The 21271-nt window shown below is 56.1% G+C and overlaps 1 protein-coding gene across 1 annotated transcript; it reads right to left on the reverse strand.

Annotated features, from left to right (window-relative positions):
* LOC102174442 (pre-mRNA-splicing factor ISY1 homolog) lies at positions 3868 to 20298 on the reverse strand. Its single transcript, XM_018038369.1, has 11 exons — positions 20134 to 20298; positions 18106 to 18128; positions 17554 to 17605; positions 16528 to 16593; positions 16319 to 16361; positions 12137 to 12249; positions 10526 to 10643; positions 7583 to 7705; positions 6666 to 6784; positions 4614 to 4700; positions 3868 to 4370 (listed from the first exon to the last, which is right to left on the reverse strand). The coding sequence occupies exons 1-11, from the start codon at positions 20134 to 20136 to the stop codon at positions 4263 to 4265; spliced, it is 855 nt and encodes a 284-aa protein (XP_017893858.1). The 5' UTR covers positions 20137 to 20298; the 3' UTR covers positions 3868 to 4262.

The following is a 21271-nucleotide window of genomic DNA, read 5'->3' on the forward strand; positions in this document are numbered from 1 at the left end:
AATATTTAAGTGAACAAGGCAGAGAAATATCCATACCCTCCGCAGCAGACAAGGGAAGAGGGACGTCCTGTAGCTTACGGAGACCACAGAGAGCAAGTCCACCAGGACGCCCGAGAGCCTGGACCACCTTTACCGGCTGAGCAAGTAAGAGAAACTGGGCCAGGAGGCAAGGCAGACCCATGGAGAAGGGGGGAGAGTTACTGAGCTCCACTCCCATGGGAAACGCCCAACAGCACAGGAGAGCGGGTCTGGGAGCCCAGCTTTGGTGCATCAGGTTAGGGCCATAGGACACAGCCTCTATCCAGGGCAGAAGCAGACTGAAGGGCCTGGGACAGAAGGCTTCCGCACACCGAGCTAGCTCTGGGACCGTCAAAGCCCAGGGCCCCAGAAAGCAACATGTGCCTTCAGCTCTGAGTGGCCTCCCACAGCACCAGGTGGAGAGGGAAAGGTGTGTCCAGGAGACAGGACAGGCCAAGGTCCTGCCACTGGAGGCAGGGGGAGAGGAAGGAAGAAGGCTGGGTAGCTGCGGGTGCACTGGACGTGTGGTTGACTAGCTGAACTGGCCTTTCCTGGAGCTGGTTTGCGGGGGTTGGAATGCTGACCTGGGTACGGATTTTGCCAGGAAACCCAGCCACCATTTGCATTTGTGGTGTGATGGGACGGTTGTGAAACTGGGCTGTCGTGCGGGCTGCTTGGCCCAGATTTGTTAAAGTCATTAAGCTGTAAGCTAGCAGTAGGTTTTTACGGTCTGTCACGTATATCTCAGTCGTGTTGTTAAAAAATTAACTGCGTTTCCTCTCTTTGGAGGCAGATTCCTTAGTGCCGTTTTATCTGAAATTGAATTATGCTCCTTTGAACTGCAGTAATGCAAAAATCTTGATCTCACCTAATGCCCCGAATCTTAGATAAATAACACATATCCCCCGAATTTTTCACAATGTGTCAAGAGGGACTTCGCTGGTGGTTCAGTAGTTAACAATCCATCTTGCAGTACAGGGGAGGCTGGTTCAATGCCTGGTCCGGGAAACACGCCACGGAGCAACTAAGTCGGCCTGCTCCAACTACTGAGCAGTGAAAGGTCTCGCAACATGGCCAAGGCTCGATGCAGCGAATCAGTCAGTCAATGAAAACACAGTTTAAAAAACATGTCACGAATTTCACGTTCTTGGTGGCTCAGTGGTAGAGAATCTGCCTGTCCCTGCAAGAGATATGGGTTTGATCCCAAGTCTGGGAAGATCCCACGTGGTGTGGAGCAACTAGCTGTATGCTCCACAGGTATTCAGCACACGCGCCACAGCTACAGAGCCTGTGTTCCCCAAGACAGAAGCCCCCGCCACGAGAAGCTCCTGCAGCAACGAAGACCGGCAGAGCCGAAAAGAATTCAATCTTCTTAAAAGCGAACGGTGGGTTGGCGGGATGAACCTGCACTGTGTGTGCCCTGCCACACGGGGGCGCCAGGCTCGCCGGCAGACGGAAGCATCTGCTGTGACCCCGCGTCCTCCCGGTCAGAACACCGCCGAGAGAAGAGGCCTTTCTCCCCTTCCTTCCTCCCTTCGTTTTCCACCTTTTCCTGTGTACAGTAACCGCTGTTAAAATATACAGCCTCGAACAACGTCATCCGAGTGTTCTCTCATGGGCGGAGCCCAGGCTGGGGCTGAAAACGTGCCCCGGATCAGAAATAAAGGTGGAAAAACACCATGAAGACCCCACCCCAGGCATGACGCCGTGCTCCTGATGCTGAAGCTTGCCTGCTGCAAAGCACAAAATAGGAGCTGCAAGAGCGCAGCAACACGCTGCAGCAGCTGCTGACTGAGGGGCACTGGGCCCGAGCTGGCTGAGGGCTGGGAGCAGCCCCTGGGGGCCGGGGCAGCATCCGGACGGGCCCTCCCACCTCTCTGCGGCCCCACCCTGGGGCTTTGCCCCCACTGGAGGACCGCCCTGGCTTCCTCCCCTCCCAGCTTCTCATGGCCCCAGTCCCCACAGAGCAGGCCTGCCAGACAGATGCCAGGATGAGCCCCAGACCCTGGGGACCCCCGCTCACCTCTCCCCCTGCCCCACTCCCCTGCCCTGAGACCCCTCACAAGGGGACCGGGGGGCACAGTTCATCCTCTGGGCTGGAAGCCCAGGCTTGGTGATGCAGAGAAGAGCTGGGCACCCCTCAGGGGGCCTTCCCTCCACAGGCTGCCCTATTTGTGGGGGAGGGAACCAGATGGTGTGACCCCGGCCCCCCACTGTGGACCTGTCTGCTCTTTGGGGGCCCTGACACCCCCAGGCAGACGCTGCTGTCGGGGCTTTGATGAGAGTGAGGGGTGCCAGCCCGTCCTCCCGCAGGGCTCTGGGAGGAAGCAGTGAGATGCTGATGCCGGCAGAGATGGGGTGCGGCCGTCGGGGGGAAGCAAGGCTGACCCCAGCACCTGCTCACTTCAGGCTGGCCCAGGGTGTCAGGCAAGAGAAAAGTTCTCATCTCCTCCTGGCTTATAAACTGCCCAAGAACCAAAGCATTGGCGTCGGGGGGCAGAATGCAGGGGAGGAGGGCACTGGGGGCCCGGCTGGGCAGGCGTGGGGAGGAGGGGAGAGCGAGCTGGACACGTCTATGTTTTGGAAACTGCGGGCAGAGCCAAAGCTTGTCTGAGCCACGAGAGAGATTTCGTCAACCAGCGTTTCCCGGGACGGGTTCTGCTGCCTCTGGGCGTGAGCTTCCGAGACCATGGAGACCACGCCCGGCCAGGGCCACACTCCCTGGACGCTCCAGGCCTGGGGGCGGGGGGGGCCCTGCAAAGTCCTCCTGGGACAAAAAAAGCCAGGGCCCACGGGGCAGGAAAACGCTTGGGGCTGGGCCAGTCTCCACTGGGGACGCCTGTGGGTCCTCAGCAAGCCGCTTTCCCGTCAGCCCCCGGTTCCCTTATGCCCATGCTGTCTGCAGCTGTCCCAGGAGCCACTGCGAGGCCCTGGGTGTCCGGAGCGGAAGAGGGAAAGCCCTCTCTGGGCCATCTGAGCTGGGCCCTGCCTGCCGCCTGGCTGGACCCCAGGCCAGGCGGTCTCAGGGCCCGCCTCCCCTCTGCCTGCCCCATGGGGCTGCCCATCGCGGGGTGAACGCACAGGCACCAGGTCCAGCCCTAGCCTTTCAGACGGGGATGCGGAGGCCCGGGCCCAGAGGGGCTGCTCCAGGCACCCAGCATCGCTCCTGAGCCCTGTCCGGGCCAGGCCTGGGTTGGAGCTGGGTCCCAGGGCCAGGTCTGGCCTTTTTCGTCCCCGGGCCCCCAGCCCTCCAGCCTCGACCCCTCCCAGCTCTCCACACACGCCTGCCCAGGGGCTCAGCTGAGGGGCCCCCAGGTTGGTCCCCAGCCCAGCCCCGTCCCTCCCCTCCTCCTCACAGCCCTGAAGCCCTGGGTGGTCTCCCCACGGCTGCTGCCCACCTGCCCGACGCCCTCTGTCTGCTGCTCAGAACTTCTGTCAGGCAGGTGCCGGCTGACGACCGTCCCTCACTCAGGCTGGCACAGCCTGCTTCAAGAGGCCCACAGGGCTCTGCTGACATGCCCAGGACCCCTCTTGAAGGTGGGGACCCCCCAGCCCCACCTGCCCCAAGCTGGAGCCCCCGAGGTGGGTTCTCCCCAAAGGGAAGGAGAGACTAGGCGGGGCCGGCAGGTCTGGACCACCCTGGGGCACCCTCGGCACTCCCACGGGCCGGAAACACGGGCCCCACCTCAGCGCTGACCCACGGCCGTGGGCACGGGCCAGGCAGGACGCCCCGCACCCTCAGCGCCTGGACGGGCCGCAGGCGGGCCCAGCCCCCGACATGGGCCCCACGGAGCCCTCTCAGGTCCTACCACGGACAAGGCCTCACAGAGACAGCCCGGAACCCAAGGCTGCCTTTCATACAAAAATCTTTAATAAAAATAGCTCTGTGCAGAACCACTCCCAGATGAAGCGGCAAACATGCCCCCCCGCCGGCTGGGGGAAGCAAGGCTGGCTGAGGGCGAGACGGGCGGCAGGGCAGCCCCGAGAATGGCGGGGCGTCTTCTCAGCGCGCAGGAGGCATCACAGACACGTCTGCACGCTCAGGGGCGTCCCTGGCTGGCCGCCCCCACCACTGATGACACCCGCAGGCCGCAGGAGCAGCCTGTCCTACCCACTCAGGACAGTGCCCGTGGGCTCTCGCGTCAGCTGCAGGCGGCTGGGGTGACGCAGAGGGGTCCAGCCAGCGGCCCTCGGGGGGCGCACGGTGTGAGCAAGGAGGGCAGGGGAGGCTGCAGTGGGGCCACCTAGCAGCCCAGGAGCCGCCGCGCCTCCTCGCTCTGGGCCTGCAGGGTCTCGCTGGTGTACTTCTGCAGCAGCTCCATCTTCTTCCTGCGCACGAGCGCCTCCTCGATCTGTGGGCAGCAGAGGCGGGGTTGGGGCGGCATACACTTTGCCCGACACCTCTTCCCGGCACGCGTGAGCCACAGGGACCCGCCGTGCACGGCAGGGCAGGCCACTGCCTCTAAGGCGGATGGACTCCGCCTTTGCTGGACCCACACCCTATGCTGCGTGCAGTCAGCGGTGCCCCTGGAGTCAGAGCTGCCCGCGGGGACAGAAAGGGCCCAGAAACTCGCCTGGCGGGCCCAGCATCCTACCTCCTGCTGCGACGGCACCGGCACGTGGGCGATGAACTTCTGCTGCCCGTCCTCCCCTCCTCTGTCCGGGCCGCCCTCCTCGTCAGACTGCAAGAGAGAACACCAGAGGCTGTGCAGAGGGGACGCCGCGAGAGGCCAAGCCTGCAGCCGTTTGACGGGAGAGACAGCCCCGGGGATGCGCTCTCCTCAGAGACACCCCCAAGATGCAGCGCTAAGCACAAGGGCCAACATGACAGCGTGGACTGCGTGGCCATCGGCCCGAGGAAGAGAAGCAGTGGCCTCAGTGGGCGCCGGGCCCGAGGACGGGGCTGCGAAAGGGGAGCTGGGCGAGGTCTGCTTGTGTTTCTCGGGCTGTGAGTCTCATGAATATATTATCTTGGCCACCCCATGGACTGAAGCCCTCCAGGCTCCTCTGTCCATGGGATTCTCCAGGCCAGAATACTGGAGTGGGTTGCCATTTCCTTCTCTAGAGATCTTCCTGACTCAGGGATCCAACTTGTAGGCAGGTTCTTTACCATGTGAGTCAGCAGAAAAGCCCCGAGTATATTATTTTTAAAACTAAACTTGTAAAAACGGACCACGTGCACAGAAGCATCACTCAGAAGCTGCCTGTGCGTCAGCAGCGCTCACTCACGTCTAAGGAACGGCCCTGGGGGTCCGAGGGGAGGAGACCCGTGCAGAGCTCGGTCCGCTGTCCGCTGGTCTCAGGGCCGGACCCGCCCCGTCTGCCCCCAGCCCACCGCCGGGCGGACGAAAATAAGAAAGGCTGTCGTGGTCCTGGGAGCTACCCAGTGACGGCAGGCCCAGCCCTGCACACGGGCCACAGCAGGCAGCTCCTCGTGGACGCTGAGCTGGCAGCATTCAGGACGGGGCCTCTGGGCCTGGGGGAAGGACGCGCGGGGCCTCTCTCAGCTCCTTAACAGCTGCCTTGAGTCTGTGGCGGTTCCAACACACACGACTGTCTAAAGCCTTCGCAGCCTCTCCACGGCTCTTGTGATGAGGGAAGACCCGTCCCCCGGGGGCCAGGGCCCCTGCTGGTCCCGGCTCACCTCCCGCAGCCTCTGCTCACATCAGGGGCCCCGCTCTGGGCTCCGGCTGCTGGCCGGTCCTCTGGCCCGACGGTCCCCCGGCCGTCCGCGTGTGCTGCCCTGCCGCCCCTGTGTGCCAGTGATGCCTCCCCGACCTCTGAGCTCAGCTGAAGGGCTGCCTCCCCAGGAAGTGTTTGCAGCCCCGCCTGCCCACCCTGCTACCCAGGGCTCCTATCACACGTGCCGTTTTCCTGTGGGGTCTGCTGACTGGGCTGCCCCTTGGATCCTGAGCTACCGACGGAGCGTGTGGCCGAGATGTCCCTTGAGTGGGCCTCACTCACTCAATAGTGGCCGCCAAGGAAACAAACACCCCTTGAAAAAGTGAACAGGTTGCTTGCACCCAGAGGAAATGTTTGCAGGGCAAGCTGCCATCCTGCTTCAAACACCTGCCTGAGGGCACGCCCCGCAGGCCTGCCGGATCCTGTGCGATGGCGACCCAGTCACCAAGCTGAGCCTGCGTGCTTGCCACTGCTGCGGGGCACACCACGCGATGTCTCACGGGGCCTGACCCGCCGTCCCGGCCTGGCTGACTCCCCTCCCCTGGCTCAGTCACAAATGCACTCCATCCCGGGCCTGCCGGATGGGGGAGCTGGGAGCAGAGGGCTCTGGCTGCGGGACCACAGGGCCACCCCACCTGGGACCCCCAAGGGAGCCTCTGTTCTGGTTTCCCACGGTAAGGAGGGCGTGGGTGGTTAGGGCCCACAGAAGCGCTACTGGCTCCGCCACTGAAGCTCAAACAATGAGGTCAGGGGCTTCAAACCTGCCTACAAACCTAGGCCCCGCAGGTCCGGAGGGCCTAGCTCTGAGTAAGTCACCCCGACATAGAGCGCAGGTCCCCAGGTGCCCTCAGCGTCCTCACTGTGACCCCGAGGCGACCCTCGCCCCCCGTCCAGGGGCAGACCAGGCCTGGAGCCTGCCCAGGCCTGGGTGACCTCCCCGAGCCGCGGGCCGTGGGCCGCCCTACCTCCTCCTCAGCCACAGCGTAGATGTTCGCCTCCTCCTCCTCCTCCCCCTCCGCCTCCTCGCCTCTCGCCAGGCGGGCCTCTCGCTCTGCTTTCCACTTCTCCGCTAGCTCGGCTCTGTCTGCAGACGAGGGACAGCAGGCGTCAGGCGCTCTGGCCTCCGAGAAAGCGATGTGCCACGCGGGGCAAAGGTGACCGAGGCCTGCCCTCTGCGAAGGGTGACCCTCCTCCGGCCCCCAGGGGTGGGCATCAGCTGGGAGGGCAGGGGTCCCACGGCAGCTCTGGGGCGGCTGGCGGGGGACACGCCTAGATCCTCCCCGGCTCAACACCCCGAGGTTCCGCAAAGAACCAAAACCAGGACTAGCACGTGACCCAGCAATTCCACTCCTGGGCTCAACACGAAATAAACAGAGATACAGTCAGAAAAGACACAGCAGCCCAACGTTCAGAGCAGCACCATGTACAACAGCCGAGGCGTGGACGCAGCCGAAGCGCCATCGACACGTGAATGAAGAGACACACGGTGGACTCCGATGCAAAACAGAGGGCCCTGCGCCACCTGCAGCGACATGGGTGGACCCAGAGGTTATCCCGCCAAGCGGAGGGAGCCAGACACAGACAGACACTCAAGGCGTCGCTCACTCGTGGAACCTACAGAACACAGCGGACATGCTGAGCAACACAGGGCCTGCAGAAAACATTCCTCGAGTAACTTGCTAACGGAACAGACCCTCAGAAACTGTGAATCACGTTACTGCGCACCTGTACGTAACACTGTACATCAACTAAGCTTCACTTTTTCACAAAGTCCTAACAGAAAATAGATTCCTTAGAAAAAGAAAGAGAAAACCTCCTTTTTCAAAGGTGAGAAAAGAAACCAGATGCCACCAGTCGTGAAGTGAAAAGCCCGAGGACCTACGTTTCTTTTCATACTCCTGTTCCAAGGGCACAATGACACCATCGTCTTCATCGAGGTAACCGTAGTATTCAAAGTCGATCGCCTTCATGAGCTCGGCTCGTGTCTTTCTTGGAGGAGGAAGTGCTGAAAGAAAGAATTCTTCAGCTCAGCCGGGTTCCCCGTCACAGCCACACTCGCACCTTCTCCCCATACACGGCTACATAGGCACGCAGCACGTGTGTTCCTGAAAATGGCCTCAAACAGGCGCCTCGCCACACTAGTGATGGGGCTGCACAGGACACTGCCCTTTTTAAAACCAGCGCTGATGTTTCAGACTCAGCCCGTTTAGAAGGAATCTACCGTAATTTAAAAAGCAAAAACACAAGCTGGCAAAGCTTTATGGACGGAGATGAGTGTCACGGCATTGTTGATACAACAGTAAATCTTGGACCCCCCCCCCCCGGACTGTGAACTGCCTGGCGGGGGGAAGGTGTCCTGTGACCCCCCGACCGCGGCTTCATGAGGTGCTTTCACAGGAAATGCCAAAATAGCTAATGAAAAAACATAAGAACTCAGCTAAGACAAAATAACCTACAAGCAAAAAAGATATACAAGAAATTCCTGAAGAAAATACATTCAGACTAAGTATTACTGTTCAGGATATGTAGTAATTCTGGAAAATCAAAAGGGAAATCAAAGTCCAGCTGACTGCTCAAAGAATAAAAGCTGATTAACTGAAGGAGAAGAAACCTCTAAGTGTGAACATTTCAGTGATGGATAGGAACTGAATTCAACTGTCAATTCACTAGTAATCAGGAAAACAAAAAACAGAAATAACATACTGTTTCAAGTACCAGCAACAATGTTATAGTTTCGAAGACACGGAAGTAACTAAGTCTACACAGGAGGGGTGGTTACAGCCAGCACGGGTCACCCGAGACTCTGGTCCTTTGCATCACCAGGCTTTGTAAGGAGAACTGTGGGGGGACACGGACGGTCCACACACGACGGGCACAGGTACGGGGAAGCCCCCTTCCATCAGCCCACACAGGTACCAGCAACCCTGCCCAGCCCTGGGCAACGAGGGCTGCGCCCAGGACGGGCTCGGAGCACTGAGTGCGTCCCGGATGCAGGAGGGAGCTGGGATCCGACCTGCATGGGCAGGGCTTGCCCTGGGTGGGGAGCTGGGATCTGACCTGCACGGGCAGAGCTTGCCCTGGGGCCCGTGCTTGAACCTTTTGGGGGGTGAGGGGTGATGGTGGTAAACTCGCTGAGGGGACAAACTCTAAGTGGATAATGGACAGCCTGCCACCCCAAAGGAGACGAGACAGAGAGAAGTGCTCGCAGGATGGAAGCCGAAACGGCAGCAGGAGCAAGGGCTCTGGGACCAGCCATTCCTGAGGACAAACGCGTCAGTCCCAGGAGCCAGAAACGGGCTTCTCTGCCTCAAGGGAGCTGGGCTGGAGTCACCTGTCACTAAGCGGATGCGACTCAGCTGCTGAGATACACAGGGAGGAGCATGGGGAGGCCTGGCAGGGAGCACTCCAGAGAGGAAGGGTGATGGGGTGTCCCGAGCAGAGCAGCGGGACGGGGGTAGAGGGGCTGTGCTACCGTCTACATTCTGCGCCTGAAGACTAACGTGGGCACTTTCTCCTTAAAAAAGAAGAAAATCAATGCCTGGAACACGTAAGAACATGAGAGTAAATTTAAAGCCAAAGTAAGTGCAAAAACAGAAAAACAGGACCACCTCACTTTAGGGGCCTTAAAACCAGAAAGGGCACACACCCCAACATGTCAACCCCCACCAACTGTAAGATGTGAGAACAGGGGTGTTCTTCCTGATTTTCTGTATTCTGTGTGTCTGTAATAAGGTTTCATTGCCTTCATAGTAGATGGGGTGATACTTGAATTCCGAATCGTCTTAAGCAGTGTCGATGACACACGCAAAGCCAGCCTGCACATGCAGGGGACTCAAGCAGCAGCAGGGCTTGGGGGCTCCAGGCTATCACTGACGCAGCCCAGGTTTAGTTCCCAGTAAGGGAGCCGAGATCCCACAGGAGGCCAAAAAAGAGAACAAGCAGGGTTTCATGAAGGTAGAATCGGAAGGGTCAGCAGAACGCCCGCAGTGGGAGGGATCCTGGTCTCGCCCTTCTCTGCTTTCCACACTTTTTCCTATGGAATGCTTGCACTGCTTTTCAAAAAGTCAAAAATCAGACGCAGGCGGCCCAGACGAGCGGAATCCTGGAGGTGCCCAGGGCCAGGGTGTCTGACTCGGACCCTCTCTCTTCCCATTGCACAGCGGCTTCCACCCGAGGTGTCATCAGTCCTTCAGTTAAGAGCTGTTTCAGCCCAACAAGTACCTGAAACATGGACCTGGCTGCATGGACTTCGGAGCCACGGCAACAGGCGCCGACACGCCCACACGCCCCACACAGCGCCCATGCGCCCCACAGCGCCCCACGCCCACGGCGCCTCCGCGCCCACAGCACCTCCACCCCACAGTGCCCCCGCGCCCACAGTGCCTCCACCCCACAGTGCCCATGCGCCCCACAGCGCCCCCGCGCCCACAGTGCCTCCAGCCCACAGTGCCCATGCGCCCCACAGCGCCCCGCGCCCACAGCGCCTCCACCCCACAGCGCCCGCGCGCCCAGTGCCTCCTCGCCCCAACAGGCGCCAACGGGAGGCTCCGCCCCACAGCACCCTGCGCCCATGGCGCCTCTGTGTTCACTCGGAAATGGGTGTGTCAGGGCCTGCAATCTGGTGCCCGCAGCTCTGGGTTCCCACTCCTGCCCAAGGTGTGCCCTGGGCCTGCGCCCTCAACGCCCCGTGCTCGAGGGTTCCCATTTAAGCCCTGGGAAGGAGAGTCCCCTGACGACACGGGGCTGCCACGCAGCGGGGCACGCGGCATCACTCACAGCCAGCACCGAGAGCCAGCTGACAGCCTCGCCAGCGCCAGCCACTCACGCTCTTTCTCAAACAGCTCTCTGACGCCAGGCAGGTCTTTGGCCGCTCCGAAGTACTTGTAGCCTCGATTTCCCGGGACTTCCTTCCCTTCGTGGTCCAGCATTTTAGGCCCAACTTTCTTATGGGGAAGGAAAAAGAGAAAATGGATCTGGTCTGTAAACCCACTATTTCCACGTTTGCAGATATGCCTGAAGACAGTGATGCTAAAAGCAGCAGGCATTAATGGGCACAGAAACACACTTTGGAACTTTTTTCGATCCTTTAAAAATCAACCTAAATACCACTACAGTTTGTTCACGGGGGGAATATACTCTATAGCCAACAAATGAAGGTTCGTGTGAGACACTTACACTGGCAGAGAAACTGCTTACAATACAATGTTAAGTGAAAAAAAAAGAAAGCTTTAAAAAGTCGCAAAAATCTAAATGACAGCTAGTAGAAGAAGAGGACAAATGAAACACCCGGAAGATGGAACTCCCTCCGTTAAAAACGATGACAGCAACACCTGCAGGCCACAGGTGAGTCTGGACGAGGCTCTGAACTGCAGGGGAGAGGCCACGAGGCATGGAACACGGTGAAACAGCCAGATGACTGAACCAAAGGTGCTCGCCCCTACAGGTGTTACTTTTACACCCGGGAAATAAGCATCAACTGCTTTCACATGAAACACCCCCAGAAGGAAACAGACAGAAACAGCACTACTGACGTGGAGCTTTTGCAGCCCTTCCAGGACGGGGAAGGAGAGGCACTAACGCCGTCTGACAGGGAGCAAAACCAGCGTCACAGAAATAACGGGGATGCGGAGGCAATGTTCCCAGCAGGTGCCCAAGGCGTGGGAAGATAAACGCCTCGGTTGGGCCAGGCACTGACCTGAGAATTATGGCTCTGTGTTAAGAGGGGCCAGACTAATACACAGAAACACCGCCCAGGCTTCTTACGTAGCCACACGGCAGTCCACTGACCAGACACGACTGGTTCAAAGACCTGGGCAAACGGGGCAGGTCTGGGTCATGAAATCCACTATGCAGGTCACAATTACCAATTGTTAAAGAGTCAAAATAGAACAGAACAGAAAATTTCAAAGTGCAGCAGCGCCCACCAGGAACCTTTTCAGCACATCTTCACGTGTACTGGGCGGCGACACAGCGACTGTGTGTGATTCACAGACATATACACAGGATCACGGTCCTGAAAGCCTCAAAGTCACTGTGCCTTTAAAGGATCCAGAGGAAAAAAAGTCCAGAGCAAGCACAGAGTGCCTGTCTCCAGGGCCCCGCAAGCACAGAAGCTGCAGTGGAAAGGCTGTCCCAATTCTCGAGGAGCTCAGAGATGCACGCGTGGCGCTAAGGCTGTCTCCGTAAGGGGCCCGGGGAGACCGAGCGGCTCACCCTGGGTGCCAGGCCGGCACACACTCCCAGGCCCGCGCTGGGGACCTTCTGCGCCACTGGCCCTGTGCTTCCACGGTTCCCGTGCACACACACCAGGCCCTTTCCAGGCTCCTCTCATTTCTTAAGGGCCTCGTCCAAGGCAGGCCTGCGGGGGCTGCAGTGAGACAGGACCCACCCTGCCTAGAAAGCCCCCGAGCCGGGCCCTGGGCTGCTGCTTACTTACCCCATAGTCAGGGCCGCCCAGCTCCTTGATCCGGACCTCCCAGTGTCCTTTCTCTCGCAGCAGCTTGTTAATTTCATCATTCAGGTCGCGAATCCGGAATTCACCTAAACCAGCTAAGAAGAGAGAAATGTCTTATCATTTCCTGAAAAGACCGCCTCTAAGAGAGTCAGCAGACCGCCTCATGTCACACCCCTAAGAGTGTCAACGCTGACAGAGGTGGGCAACATAAAGACACTTCAGCTCACGAGGAAAACCATCCACACCGAAATCACGGAAGGGTGACGATCATGAACAGAGTTCCAGCGGCCCCAGAAACACTCTGAAAAACGACTTCCTTCCCATTAGCAACCAGAGAAATGCAAACTGAAGCTGTCCTGTAGCTCCATTTACACCAGCTCTGAGACATCACAGCTCAGCGGCGGGGCGCTCAGCGTCCAGGACACAGGGAGGCAGCGTCAGCAAGCAGCCTGCTGGTCCCCGGGAACACCTCTGACCAGGAGCCCACGGGGCGGATTTAAGGGGACAGCACAAGAGGCTGCTGAGGCGCTGTCACTGGCGACCAGGGCGTCCTACCAGAGGCAGGACGACGGTCAGGGGTCTCTGGTGTGCTGAAGCGAAGCACCCTGTGCCTACAGGGAGGGAGACGGCCTCCTCTCCTCCCCTGAACCGCTTCTGCTCCGTTGCCAGGTGGGCGGACCACACGCGTGTGCCCCTATGTCTGGACTCCTTATTCTGTTCCCTGGTCTGTCTCTGTCTCTCTCTCACCCGGACCATGCGATCTTGATACCGTTAGCTTCACACTGAATCTTGAAATTAGATGCTATGGGTACTCCAGTTTTGATGCTACAGGTACTCGTTTTGATGCTATGGGTACTCCAGTTTTGATGCTACGGGTACTCCAGTTTAGATACTATGGGTGCTCCAGTTTAGATACTATAGGTACTCCAGTCTTGATACTATGGGTATTCGTTTTGATGCTACGGGTGCTCCAGTCTTGATGCTATGGGTACTCCAGTTTAGACACTATGGGTACTCCAGTCTTGATGCTATGGGTACTCCAGTTTAGACACTATGGGTACTCCAGTCTTGATGCTATGGGTACTCCAGTCTTGTAGGTACCAGATACTATGGGTACTCCAGTTTAGATACTATGGGTACTCCAGTCTAGATACTATGGGTACTCCAGTCTTGATGCTATGGGTACTCCAGTTTTGATACTATGGGTACTCCAGTTTTGATGCTACGGGTACTCCAGTTTAGATACTATGGGTTGTACTTCCAGTTTAGATACTATGGGTGCTCCAGTCTAGATACTATGGGTACTCCAGTCTTGATGCTATGAGTACTCCAGTTTAGATACTATGGGTGTTCCAGTTTAGATGCTATGGGTACTCCAGTTTTGATACTAAGGGTACTCCAGTCTTGATGCTATGGGTACTCCAGTTTTGATATTACGGGTACTCCAGTCTTGATACTACGGGTACTCCAGTCTTGATACTACGGGTACTCCAGTCTTGATACTATGGGTACTCCAGTTTAGACACTATGGGTACTCCAGTTTAGATACTACGGGTACTCCAGTCTTGATGCTATGGGTACTCCAGTTTAGATACTACGGGTACTCCAGTCTTGATGCTACGGGTACTCCAGTCTTGATGCTATGGGTACTCCAGTTTAGATACTATGGGTGCTCCAGTTTAGATACTACTGGGTACTCCAGTCTTGATGCTACGGGTGCTCCAGTTTAGATACTATGGGTACTCCAGTCTTGATGCTATGGGTACTCCAGTTTAGATACTATGGGTGCTCCAGTTTAGATACTACTGGGTACTCCAGTCTTGATGCTACGGGTGCTCCAGTTTAGATACTATGGGTACTCCAGTCTTGATGCTATGGGTACTCCAGTTTTGATACTACGGATACTCCAGTCTTGATACTATGGGTACTCCAGTTTAGACACTATGGGTACTCCAGTCTTGATGCTATGGGTACTCCAGTTTAGATACTACGGGTGCTCCAGTTTAGATACTATGGGTACTCCAGTCTTGATGCTACGGGTGCTCCAGTCTTGATGCTACGGGTGCTCCAGTCTTGATGCTACGGGTGCTCCAGTTTTGTTCTTCAAAGTTCTTTTGGCTGCAGTCACATGGAATGGCAAAGTTGTAAATTTTACAGTTTGTCAACATAAACTGGAAAACCACGCTGGGGTTCTGTGATAGATTCGAGTCTTCCCCTTGACAAGCACTAGCTGCGTCTCCACTTCACTGGTTCTTTACTGCCTGGCATCACTGCTCCCTAGTTTTCACCACACAGACCATGTGCGTATCTTACAGGATTTACACCTAAGTACTTTTTGCCTTTTGATACTTCTGTAAGTAACACTGTAAAAGATGCTCTAGTTCCAGACGCTCCTGCCAGTACACAGAAATCAAACTGACTTTCTTTGTGTGGACTTTCAGTCTGTCATCTAGCTGAACTCAGTTCTCCACTGTGGAAACCCTTCGTGGATTCCTGGGGATTTCCTACACAGAAAATCAAGCCACCTCGGAAGAGAGCATTCTTCTTCCCTTCCAGTCTTTGGGTCTTTCATCTCCTTCTCTCGCTTTACTGCACTGGCCAGGAGTTCCAGTGCAAGACTGAACGGAAGGCGTGAGAAAGGCATCTTCACCTTGTTCCTGATCTCGACCTTGCAGCACTCATCATGATGTTCGCTACAGGCTTTTTGGTGGAAGTGTTTCATCAGGGCAAGGAAGCAGTTCCGGTTTACTCCCAGTTAGCTGAGCTTTTATGAATGAATGCTAAACTTTGTCAAACACTTCTGCATCTGCTGAGATGACACGGTTTTCCTTCTTTAAATTGACACAGTGAATTGACTTTTGAGTGCTGAATCAACCATGCAATCCTTTGCTGAGGCCTTCATGGCCAAATTCCGGAAGGAATGTTGTCTGGAGTCTTTCCTCTTCTTGTAATGTCTTTTTCTGATTTCAGGGTCAAGGGCACACACACCAGAATATGTAAGAAAGTAAACCAGGAAGGGTTCCTTCTCCACTCTTCTGGGAGAAGCTGTAGAGCTGGTACTTCTTAAACATCTGAACTGGCCAGGGGAGCCATCTGGGTCTGGACTCTTCTTTGCTGGAAAGTTTTAAACTATGAATTCAATTTCTCCAATAAATGAAGCCCCCTCCAGATAGCATGAAATTCCCAGGGGTGGGTGGAGGGGGCTGGAGGGGTGACAGTGCCGACGGTTAGGGAGCACTGCTTCGTTAGCACGCGGCTTTTTAGGAGAGGCCCGTCTCATCTAGGTTGCTGAGTGACGGCCCTGAAGCTGTGTCTAATGTCCCCTCATCCTCTGACGGTTAGAGAGCGTAGTGGCGTTCCCGATTTCATTCTTGCTGTAGCCCTGAACTGTGTGTAATGTCCCCTCATCCTCTGACGGTTAGAGAGTGTAGTGATGTTCCCGATTTCATTCTTGCTGTTACTAAGCTGCGTCTTTTTTTCCTAATCATCTAACTGGACTAGAAGCTGATCGATTTTACTGAACCCACTTTTGCCCTACCTTCTCTGCTCGTCTTCTGTCTGTTTCCTCCCTTCTGCTTACCCTGGAATTAATTTGCTCTTCCTTTTGGTTTCTTAGGGGAGAAGCTGGGATCACTGACTTGATATCTTTCTTATTTTATTTTACTTTAATGCTATAAAATTTCATCTAAGCATTGCTTTTTTCATACCCTGAATTGTGACATTACATTTTCATTCAATTAAAAATAGTTTCTAATTTTCTCGAGATTTTCCTTTAGGTATACGGGTTGTTTAGAAGTATGTTTAATTTCTAAATATTTAGGAAGTTGCCAGGTATCTTTCTGTAACCGATTTCTACATTAACTGTGTTTTAATCAGTGAATTATACTTTGCAAAATTTTAATTATTTTATGTTTACTAGCATTTATTTTACAATCCAAAATATGCTCTGTTTTGGTGAATATTCCATTTCCTCTTCAAAAAGAAAGCACACTCTTCTTTGTGAGGTGAGTGCTCTATACGTGGCAAGTAGCTCAAGCTGACTGATACCACTGCTCAGCTCTTTGTCCTTACTCCTGTTCCACCAACCACTGAGAGGGGGCTGGCGTCCCCACGCCTAACTGTGGAAGTGAGAATCAAGCACTTTAAAGAGAGAGGCTGGCTTACCATTCTGAATTTGAGCCACTTTTTTTGAGATCTCTCCAATGATCTACAAGAAAAATAAAAGGTAATACATCGTTATGACTTCTGAATAAGTCTGAAAACATAAGAAATATCTAATTAAAAGTGCTTAGAAACGTGGTTTAAGAGTCATGCAGGTAATAAAATTCAGAGCCTTGTTATTTCTGCTGAGACCGAACTCGCCCAGACCGCACCTGCCGTCTCCATTTCTCGGCTTTAGGCAGTTCAGTACATTCTGAGGCAAGGAAGGGTCTTCGCTCCTAAGGAAAAGCAAAACACACACGTCGCCATGATCTCATATGAAATTACAAGCTTCGTGCAACAGTCACAACTGATTCCGGCCTGAAGCCTCAAATGTCTAACACTCTAAAGACATCCGCAGCTTCAGTCCCCAGTGGTTTTCATCAAGCCTTAGGCTCACTCTGCAGTCTCTCCGTAGGAAATAACTGCACAGGCAAAAACACCCCCTGTGTCGCACCTGGGATGGGGGCCAATACTCAATGTAAAAGCCCACTGCACTTGGCCATGACTGTGAGCAAAGCGGGGGTTAATCCGAGTCTAACTTTGTCAGCCCTCGGGATCCGTGGTTCCTCTGCAACCACAGATTCAACCAACCACAACTCTGTAGCTCCACAGTAGTTACTGTTGAACAGTATCTGTGAATAAGTGAATCCACACAGTTCAAAGTTGGGTTGTTCGGGGTCAGGCATCACAGAGAGATGCGAAGTGCACCTGGCTATACCCAGCCCGTGGCATGTTGGCACTATCTTAAGCAGCGACAGCGATCAATATTTAGAACAAACATACATATGCGCGTCTGTGTGTACACAGGAGTATGTGTGGGTACAGGGGCAGGTGAGAGGATACTTTTAAAAAACAAAACGAAAATACTCAAAGCACAGCATATATTACCCCTAATCTGGCTGAGTCTCCATGAGCAGAGGTCATCCGCTGGTCTCAGGTTAGAGCTGCTTCCCAGAGCACGCCCCACTTTCTACTATTCAGCATGAGCCCGGGCTGGGATAACAGAGAGACCCAAGCATCCCATCACCGAGGATACAGATCATCACACAGCCCCCGCGACAGGGAGCTTCACCTGGGCCTCAGGCGAACAGACTCTTAGGAGACAGGGAAGCAGAGACGAGAAGAGGAGGGTCTGGAGTCTGCCCAAGCTCATCATCCTTCCTACTGGAAAACTCACGAGGAAGCTTGAAACCAACCTTTACTTTCCCCTCTTCCAGCTGAGCCTGGCGAAATCTTGCTAAGGCCGTCCTACCGGGAAGAGAGAAGACTGTTAGACCCTGCTCACAAGTCTCTCATCACCCAAGTCCTGGGTGGGCAGATCTGCTCATGACGTTAGCTGCCACCCCTCACTCACATAGTCACATACGCACTGCAGTCAAGAACTCAGAGACATCGTGGCTTTCCACGTTCCAAAGAGCAGCGTTCATAAAGACTTGTGTTCCTGAACACCCCGTATCCCCTCTACCCACGTGGCAGGTAAGGACTGTGGGAAACTCAGCACCCTGCTGCGGTATTAAAAACACGGATAAGGAGGGCTGCCGCTATCACAGCCCCGCCTCCCCTTCAGCGTAAGTTCTGGGAGCAGCGAGAAAACACTTCGGGGGAGATAAATACATGGGCAGATACACGCACACTGCTTCAGCACAGGGACAGGAAGAGACGTGTACCCAAAGACCAAACAGAAACACAGCTCCAAGCTGGCAGTTAAGCAGCATAAAATCTGCAGACAAAAGGGACTGGATACTTACATGGCCTTTTCCGCGTTTCGGGCCTAAAAGGAAAAGAGAGGGGAAGAAAAACATCCATGTTTTAAAGAGCTGTTTCTTTTACTTTTTAGAAAAAGGTTTTATTTAAAGTAAAGCTTCCTCAGGACACAGCCAGAAGCATGAGCACAGCAAATAACAAAAATCAGAAGACGCCCAGATACCGCGACTCGACTCAGCCGCTCTCCCTACCTAGACTCCTCCACTGCAACCACGCCCTTCCATCTGGCCACGACCCCTTCAGAACCCACCTGAGCCATCATCATCCCAGACAATTCTCCTGTCACCCCTTCTTCCCAGCTAGGCTGCTCCCCTTTGTCTGGGTCTGTATCTACCAGGCACTTTCCACCCAGCCTCACAACTCTCTCTTCTCTGCCAGTGGAACTTGAGGAAGGAAAGACTGGCTTTTACAAGTGAGTTTCATGGAAAGATTGTTGCACTTAGGGCAAGCCACTTATCCCTGAAACACAGCGTCGGGCAGGGAGCACGTTTTCTCGGTTCCAGTATAAGGGGAGCACGTGCTGAGTGCAGGGCCTGAGTGTCACTCTCCTCTCTCCCACTTAGCATCCCTGAGAAATCCTCTCTCAGGCTCGGCTTCCCCACCTCTAGGCAGGGATGGGACCTTCCACCTCACAGAGGTGTCAGGATGGTTCAATCAGACACACACGTGAGGACGTCAGCGGCGCAGTGAACAGGTGCTCAGAAAGTGTGAGCTCCACTTAAGTCTTTCTGACTTTTTCTTCCAAGTGACAGAGAAATAAACTAGCTAAGTGCTTGGTAGATAAATAAACACAACATCTACTAAGAAAAGAAACAGAGAGGCTCTCCCAGGAGAAGCTGCCTTCTTGAAGGCTGAGGTTGTGTCCTACCTACTTCAAAGCCTACAGAGTCTCAGTATCCAATGTAATTTGTGAAACGCCATGCTGGGCACTAGGAATCTGGCCACGGTCCTTCCTTTCGGGGGAAGTCAGAGGAACCTTCCTCCCCAGCACAATGAGTCACTTGACGAGGGCACGTAACCAGGGCCCCAACTCAGTGGACATCTGTGCCTGCTGTTTCCTCACCCAGTCGTGTCCGACTCTTCGTGACCCCATGGACTGCATGCCAGGCTTCCCTGTCCTTCACTATCTCGCAGAGTCGGCGATGCCATCCAACCCTCTCATCCTCACTTGCCCCCTCTCCTCCTGCCCGCAGTCCTCCAGGGCCTCCCTGGCGGCTCAGGCGGTAAAGAATCCGCCTGCAATGCAGGAGACCCAGGTTCGTTCCCTGAGATGCCCTGGAGAAGGGAATAGGTACCCACTCCAATATTCTTGCCTGGAGAATCCCATGGCGGGCTATAGTCCACAGGGACACAAAGGGTTGGGCAGGACTGAGAGGCTAACACTTTCAATGGACATGAATTCGGGCAAACTCAGGGAGAGAGTGGAGGACAGGGGAGCCCGGAGTGCTGCGGTCCACGGGTGTGCAAAGAGTCGAACACGACTGAGCAAGCGAACAACAGTGAAATCCAGGGCTATGGAAACCCACAAAAAGGAGTGTGTGTGAGGGCCACAGTTTGCCAGAAGCATCCAAAGCCAGGGCCCCTTCTCCTCTGCTAGGGAACGGAGAGAGGAGACTCCCTACGCTTGTCAGAGTTCGGAAACGAGAGCCTGCGGGCTGAGGCGGCCCGTGCGAAGGAGCAATGGGGGGCGGGGGGCATATTCTCCCAGGGCTGGAGAGCGGAGGAGGCTGCTCTCTGCGCACTGGTTTCTCATCAACCGACAGACTTCCACGACGCCTTCGATAACTTCGGCGCCGAGCTCCTCGCACGGGCGCTTCGCTTGGTGAGAACGTCACGGTCACCAGCGGACCCGCGCGTGCTCCCGTCCCTGGACCCTGCCCTCGGGGGGCCGCCCCCGCCCCCTCCGGCCTCACGCGGCGGGAAGGCCCTGTGTCCCGAACGCGGGCGCCGGAGCCCCCGGGCTCCCCGGCCCCGGCCCGCCGCTCTCCTCCCTCGCTCCCCGCCCCGCTCACCATGCTGCGAGGGAGCGCGCCGCCCTCAGGCCGCGCGGCACCGGCCCACGGACCTCCGCCGCCCCGGCAGCGGCCAATTCGGACGGAAACTGAAGGTTCTAGCCTTCCCGAACCACCGGCTTTCCAGTCGGAAGAATAACTAAGGGACCGGAAGTGAGGAACCGGAAGCGAAACTCAATTGACCTGGGGACGGGAAGGAAGTGCAGGCGTGCTCCCGTTGGCAGCCTTCCCTGGGCGTCAGGACGTCGCACCGACGTGTGCGCACGAAAATTAGGGGCGCGGCAGAACTGCGCTTGCGCAATGGAACGGAAGCGTCTCCGACTCGAAGCGCGGTGGTGGTGCTGGTATTGCTCTCGCGATAACAACGGCGAGATTTCCCGTGATAACTCGCGGCCCCGCCGTCTTGGGCGAGGCTGCTGGGGCCGTGGCTGCTCCAGGAGGTTCGCGTCCCTGCTGCCCCGTCACGTCCTGGGAGCGGCGACACGCCGTCGGGAGTATCTCGTCCTCAGCCCTCTGAGTGGACGGGGGGCCCTCCCGCGGCCCGCGTGCTCGCCAGTGGCTGGAGGCTGCTTCGCCTCGTCAGTTCCCCCCCTCTTCTCAGGCGTTTATTTCGGGTCTGTGCTTCTGAGATTTCCTCCTAGAATCGCGGGGTCTGTCCGAGCTGGACCAAGGCTTGAGGTCACCCTTTTAAAATAAACGTAAGGCCCGGGGGAGAAAAGGACCGTTACTGCAGGAGTTCAGTCTGTGGGTACTGGGCACATCGCAGGGATCAGAAGGGCCTTAGCCCCGGACCAGGGAGGCAGAGGCCACCGCTAGGGACGGGCCTGGGGGCTCCTCCCGCAGGGCCCCGGTGGCCACTTCCAGCACCTCCCCCTCGGCCAGCATGGTGCTTTGCGGAAGCAACTTCCAGCGACACGGGGCCTAATCTTTGCTGGGTGCTCCGGCTGCAGCCGGGAAGCATAGGCCATCGGGGGACGCAGCCAGCGTTTGTGGTTCAGACAGGACCGACGAGTGCTTGGAACACCAGGGGCCCATGCCTGAACCGTGACAAGTTTTCTCTTAAAAAGCAGGCTGTCCTGCCAGTCCGTCGTCCACCTCCCTGACAGCTAGGTGTGGGCTTGCCAGGAAACCCTGGCCT

The sequence above is a fragment of the Capra hircus genome, chromosome 22 (genome assembly GCF_001704415.2).
Source record: "Capra hircus breed San Clemente chromosome 22, ASM170441v1, whole genome shotgun sequence".
NCBI classification, from domain to species: domain Eukaryota; kingdom Metazoa; phylum Chordata; class Mammalia; order Artiodactyla; family Bovidae; genus Capra; species Capra hircus.

What these genes read in the sequence shown, in the direction of transcription:
- LOC102174442 (XM_018038369.1), bottom strand. An exon ending in TGGAAGAGGGGAAAGTAAAG is followed by an intron (nt 16,594 to 17,553) that starts GTTGGTTTCAAG and finishes GCTTTTCCTTAG; the next exon opens with GAGCGAAGACCCTTCCTTGC. An exon ending in ACGCTGTGGCTGAGGAGGAG is followed by an intron (nt 4,701 to 6,665) that starts GTAGGGCGGCCC and finishes TCTCTCTTGCAG; the next exon opens with TCTGACGAGGAGGGCGGCCC.